At 29.0% G+C, this 6,580-nt stretch overlaps 1 protein-coding gene across 2 annotated transcripts; it reads left to right on the top strand.

Moving 5' to 3' along the window:
• Window positions 1–2,822: 2,822 nt before the first annotated feature.
• On the top strand, window positions 2,823–4,903 carry LOC137835780 (uncharacterized). 2 transcript variants are annotated; one of them, XM_068644435.2, is made up of 3 exons: window positions 2,823–3,127; window positions 3,299–3,379; window positions 4,164–4,903. In XM_068644435.2, exon 3 carries the CDS (start codon window positions 4,213–4,215, stop codon window positions 4,627–4,629), a length of 417 nt encoding a protein of 138 aa, XP_068500536.1. In that variant the 5' UTR covers window positions 2,823–3,127; window positions 3,299–3,379; window positions 4,164–4,212; the 3' UTR covers window positions 4,630–4,903. The 2 variants fall into 2 exon arrangements, with proteins under 2 accessions (XP_068500536.1, XP_068500537.1); XM_068644436.2 differs by having other exon boundaries at window positions 2,932–3,127; window positions 3,227–3,379.
• The last annotated feature ends 1,677 nt before the right edge of the window (window positions 4,904–6,580 follow it).

Raw genomic sequence — 6,580 nt, 5'->3', positions numbered from 1 at the left:
TAATATTTAATTACGGGTGTTTTAAATTATATTTAATTAAATTTGCCTTTAATATACACAATAATTATTAAAAATTTGTTACTTTAGTCTTTATTAATGATAATAATAATATACACAATTATTATTATAAATATTATTATTATTATTATTATTATTATTAATATTAATCATAATAACCATCATAATAATCATCATAAGAAGAATATATAATAACAAAACTCATCTGGTGCATTTATTATAAGTTTTATATTTAGTTACGAGAGCTAACTTGATTTACTCTAACCAATTTAATGGTAATAAATAATTATAATACCATAAATGTAGTAGATTCTCTCTAATCAACAATTTTTAATAAATAATAATAATATAAATGTAATAAGAATGAATAAACTTACCTAAAAAAAGACAACCCAAGAAAAATGTGGCTCATTTTACTGGTTTATGTTAATTTAGACTAATCTTTTATGTGTTAAGTGTATATTTTTTACTAATAGCAATTAAAGTGTAACATGGGCAAGTGCACAAATTGTGCCTAAAAGCTCATCTTTATTTTTTTTTTAATTCGTGTTGGAGATCCCACATCGACTGGCGATGAAGACATTTTATTGTATATAAGTAGGTGCAAACCTTAATCTTATGAGTCAGTTTTATGGGATTGAGTTAGGCTTAAAGTCCATTTTGTAATAATTCGTCTAATATCAATCATTTTCTATACTGTTTTTTAGTTTTATACATATATTAATATATTTTTTTTTATTTAATTTGTTTTTCATTGATAAAAAAATTAATATCAATTAAAGAGATATCTCGAAGTGAAATTGGGATACTCAATCTTAGTGTGGGTTGGTTGGTTGAAATTAATGTATACAGTGTTAATTAATGTAGCTATACTGTGTGAGAGCTGAGTGCTCCACTTAGTATAAAAAAAATTAAATGCACTGTGTCTTAAGTGTCATCATTGTGTTTCTATTATATAAAAAATTATACAAGGATTTTTTTTATTTATGAAAATCTTCTTTGGTGCGTTATTTAAAAAACTGTAACACAAAAAAAAACAAGTTTTCCTTGTTTTTATTTGGAAAATGAAAAATAACACCACATACACAAGTTTCTTGATTTTTAATTAATGGAAACATATTTATTAAAAAAGTATTTTTAACCAAGTACCCAAAATTATTTTTGTGTTTCCACAACTTTATAAGACAAACTTGGGGTGTCAATAGCAGGGTCCAAGAGCTGATTTTCAATTGATTTTTTTTATTCAACCACAAAGACACACCAAAAACTTTTACCAACTTGGGAATTTTGTATAAAGTATTCACTTTTGATTTATTGTACTTAATATAATAACTTTATTCTCATCACTACAACAAAATCATCAAATAAAAATTAATTATAAAGACAAAATATAATTAATTACTATATTAACTAAATTAGAGACTATTTTTAAAAAGAAAATTTTAAATTAATTTTTATTATTGTTAAATAGTTTATAAATCAGTATCTAATTAGCGATCAAAGTTTTAACTACCAATTATTTAGATTCTAAATTTGGTAGCAAAAACCTTATCGCTAATTAGATACCAATTTATAAACGATTTAACAATAATAGAAATAATTTAGAAACTAAAAATTTGTTTAGTTTCTAAAATGTTATCTAATTTAATGGATATAATAACTAATTATTTCTGGTATCTAAAATTGATTTTTATTTAATAATTTTCTTGAAATGAATAAAATATATTTTTTATAACAAAAATAAATAAATAAATAAATAAATATAAGAACACTCCAAAGATATTCCAAACCCTTATGCATAATACCAAACAACCTATCACCTAAACAAGCTATTGCTGCAATTCCTACCTACCCTATAGAGAAACTCTTGTTGCAAAATTCTTACATACTACACCCATTTTAACACTCTACCTTCATACAATCATTTTAAAAACACAAACAGCAAAAAATAAAATAAACAAATACACAAACAACAAAATACAAATTCAGATAGAGGTAAGTAAAACAATAATAATAAAAAAAAATACTCATACCAACTAAAGCAAACAAAAAAGATAGACACAAATCCAAAATTTTCAAAGCTTATTGACTTGAATCACCATATGTATGATTTCTTTTAGCTAACATTTGAGTGGAAGGAATCGAATTTATATTTCCATTTATAGTTCTCATTCTCAAAACTTTCTGCACCCATAGATCATTTTTAAGAATTTTTGCCCTAAATTTTGATGGGTGAAAATTCTTGAACATTTTTTCATTGTCACTTTTAGTCTTCTTCATCAAGTAGCACTAGTTCTTTAATGACTTAATAACACATTGATAGCCCAATCATTTGTTACGTTACCCTAAACCCTACAAATATTTTTTACAAGTTTTATTTATAATCCTCCATCTATTTTTTTATCCACGACCATGATTAGTGAAAAATAGCTTAAAACAAATATTTTAGATTTAATTTTTGTTGTCATTGATGATTTCAATGTAGTACTCCATTTCATAATAATTTTCTATTAGGGTACAAATTAAAGCAGTGTCTGAATCCTACTCACATCACAGATTCTAATTTGAAACATGATGCAATGCAATAATAATCTATGTCCCTAAAGAGAATGTCTCATTTTCCAATTACCTAGGTTTCAGTTATCGTTGTTGTTGGAACTTGAAAGACACCACAGATTCCATGCAATCTGCACTTGAAAATTCGACATGCACTGAACTAGGTTTCACAAGTGCACAACACACGTAAGCACCAAACACAACCACTAACGGTTCTTTTATATGTGTGTACCTGCTCATTGTACACTGTTCTTTTATCTGTGCAGACACTTTGGTTCGAAATTACGAGAATGTCCCTTGTTCACGCTTTGCATTGAGCGATATAAGCATTAAATAAATAAATAAATACACCAAGTGTACACAGAGTCACAGGCTCAGAGCCAATACACAAATATCTATTAACTCTTCTTTCTTTCTTTCTTTCTTCCTTTCTATCCCTACTTCGCCTCTGTTTCATTTGGCCCTTTCTTTCACTCTTCAAACTTGGAACTCCATTAGACCCAATCCTCATTTTACTCTACCAATCAATCTCTCTCAATGTTTCATCATATGGGTATTCATTGTTTCTTCTTCTGCTTCTTCTTCTTAAGATCATTCTGCCTTTTTCTTTATGCCCTTTTGAAAAATTTACGTTTTTTATTTCTTTTTTCAGTTTTTCACTGTTCGAATCTACTTGCTTCCCGATAAATAATAATGCTAACTCTCTGGGTGTTGCTTCTTCTAGAGTTCTTCTTCTGAGGGCTTTGGCAGATTCCATTCCTTGAGTCTCATGCTGCCTGTGCCAATCTTTTTATCATCATTCACGGTTAGTATTTTTTTTTATAATTATTTCTTTCTATTTTTGCTGCTGTTTTTTTTATTCTGTTCCTAGAATTTGGATTAGGATTAGAAATGCGTTTCTTTTACCCGCTTATGTTCTCTGTGCTTTTCGATTTATGGGTTTCGAGAGGTTATGGTGACTTGGTGGATTTCGATTGTTATCAGTTCTCTCCAATTACAAGCTTATTGCTTTCGTGGTTTATTATGATTCTTCTGGAGATTCTTTGGGGTTTAGAGATTAGAAGCTTATCTTGTTCATTATTTCTCAATTGATTTACAATTTCACTGAACTGTCAATTTCTCTTAGTGTTCCTATATGCCCTAATCTATTTTTTTTTATGAGTTTTGGGAAGATGCATCTCTTTTACCTAGTTTTCAGTTTTTTAAAGACTGAAGTTTTTCCGTACTGCTAAAAGTTGAAGTGTTTAGTAATTTTGTGGTCTCACTGAAAGATCAAGCCCCGGAAGTACAGTGTATTGGTTTAAGCCAGGAGAATAAAAGTGTGCCAAGCTGAAGCACAATTGGGCAGGAAAAAGTTTTGTTCTTTCTATATAAAATCAAATGGGGGAATACACTTCTTTTTGTTTCTTCTCTTGCCCTAATGATATTATTTCAGATCAGATTTTCATTTTTGGTAATGCTGTGGAGGTGGCTCTTAAGCTTGTGTTTTTGCAATCCTTTTTAAAGGCTTTACCTCTTTATCTCTAAGAATCCTATTATTGCATCTCTATTGAACATAGTATGTGTGGCATTGTGTGTTATTGTTGCAGGTGTGATCCTTGTTTGCATGAGCACGAGTTTTGTGAGGATTTTGAGAGCATGGGTAGAGGTAGAGGAAAGGGTAAAAAACTAACTGTTATCAATCACGAGGATACTGCAAGTGGGGAGGATGAAAAAGTTCCCATGCAAAAGAGAAGAGGGAGGCCACAAAAACCGCTAAAGGATGAATATGATGAAGAAGAAGTAGAGAAAGTAGAAGATGACAGTGACATCAGTGTGAAGAATGGAATCTCTAACAAGGAGATTAAAAGTCCCACAGCAGCAGAAAATGGAAGGAAAAGGAAGAGAAGCTCACAGGTAAAAGAGAAATTAGAGTCAGTTGAGGAAGAAAATGGCATTGGCAATGGATCAAGCACCACTGCAGAGTTGACAAAGTCCAATGGTTTTAGGCATAATGGAAGCAGGCGCAAAAACACACCTCGTCGTGCTGCTGAAGCGGGTGTGCAATGCAAGTAACCATTTTCAAAGTTGTGCAATAGCTTTCTTCCTTTTCATGTTACCAGTTACAATGATCAGATAGGAAGTGAGGCCCAGTATCATTTATTTTATCTACTTGTTTTGTTCTTTGCTCTCATTTTTAGTTTCCTTTTTCCTGGGTAAGTCTGATTTTGATGGTTCCATTCGGTGATACCCTATCATTAATTCCTTCTTTTCTTTATTTCAATCATGAATTTGAGAGTTTACAATGCTACCTGTTGTCTTATAATGCTATAACACTTCCAAATTTAAACCCTTTTCTACACTTTCACTTTCAATTTGATCTTCCATTCTCCCTCTTTCATCATCATAGCACCCCAAAAAGGAAATCGTAAATCCTTTGTTTCTACTTATAAGTCTGGTCACAGTGAATGAATTGCTGAGAACTACTCAAGTCTTTTTACCTTATTTTCTGTATTATCCTCACATGTCTTGAAACCGTTTTTGACTTTTGAGTAGTTATCATTTGCAGTAGTCCTTCTATTCTCTCTCAAGCTTGAAGATTAAAGGAAAACTCAAAATGACATTCTGAATCTAGACTCATTTTGTAAGAATGAACCTGTTTAAACTTAGAACTGTTCAGCATACAAATAAGTAATGTTGTTAGTATTAACAGAAGAAATTTGGTGGTGCATAAAAAGTCCATTGTATGCTAAAACTGTTTTACTGGTGTGGTAGTTCTGTAACAATAATGGTTGGAAGGGAGAGATTTCTTGTTTTTTAGTTCAATTTTTAGGATGTGAAATGATAGGAGCAAATGTTTTCCTCAACCTATTATTGTTCTTCTCTAATGTTGGAACATTGTGTGGGAAGGGATTTAAAATACCTGGTTTAACATGTATATGGTTATGTTTAATTTTAATAGTTTTTGTTGTCATCCTATTAAAATTATTTTTGGTATAACTTTTAAGATAATTATTGTGAACACAAACTTGCTATTTTATGGTAGTGTATTTTTTTATTGGTAAAGGTCATGAAGATTTCGTTATTTTCTGAAATACAACTACTTGATTAAGAAACAATATTGTCTGTGTCTCTCTTTATATCTATCTCTCTATATATATATTACATTTTAATTAAATAAAGTAATTATTGATAATATTTAATTAAACAATTTTTTTTTACATAAAATGGATAATTAAACTTAAAATATAAATTTTCTAAAACAGTAGACAAAAGAATACGCATAAGAATTGTTAAGATATTTGCATTGAAATTATTATCTTTTGTGAATTTTTTTAACTCTATTATAATTTTATTTTTAAAATACGTCTTAAACAATTAAAATATGTCTTAAACAATTAAAAGAAAAAGATATCGATAAAATAATTTTTTATTATAACAACAATAAAAGAAATCATTGAAAAAAAGAGAGTCTAGATCCGTGCTTCTAGAAACCATGTTCTTCATATCTTATATTGGCCCAACGAAAATGAAAATTGAGAATGTTTTGTAGGACTCATAATTTAGGGTTTATATAACTTCTTAGGTGTAACGTTTCAAAAATAAGTTCCTTCTTTTCAAACGGTCAGAATATGCCCAATCAATGCTCATGCGCCACTCACCTTCATCTCTTTCTCCATTCAATTTAGTCTATGTTCAGATAAATATTTTTGGCAAGAACTTATATGAAAAATAAATAAAAGTTAAATGAATTTTTTAAAAGTTGAAACTACTTTATATATAAACTAATTTGTGCAAATTTCATCACTACTTTTTTTTTTCTGTTATAAAAATTCTTTTCAAGAAGTTGCTCAAAACACCTTAGTTCTCTTAAAAAAAAATGTTAATATGTTGACAACCTGCCAAATTAGAATGAGAAGAAAAATAATTTTTGTATTGAAAATGTGAAAGATTGAATAATTTTAAAATTATATTGTGTCACATCATAATTATAAATTGATACAATGTGCAGTTGTTAATGTGCAGT

The sequence above is a fragment of the Phaseolus vulgaris genome, chromosome 5, assembly GCF_051622355.1.
Source record: "Phaseolus vulgaris cultivar YP4 chromosome 5, ASM5162235v1, whole genome shotgun sequence".
Taxonomy (NCBI): Eukaryota; Viridiplantae; Streptophyta; class Magnoliopsida; order Fabales; family Fabaceae; genus Phaseolus; species Phaseolus vulgaris.
This window is presented reverse-complemented; position numbering and strand designations above follow the sequence as displayed.

Bases quoted from the DNA above. Each gene is read 5' to 3' on its own strand.
- LOC137835780 (XM_068644435.2), top strand. From the start codon at position 4,213: ATGGGTAGAGGTAGAGGAAAGGGTAAAAAACTAACTGTTATCAATCAC.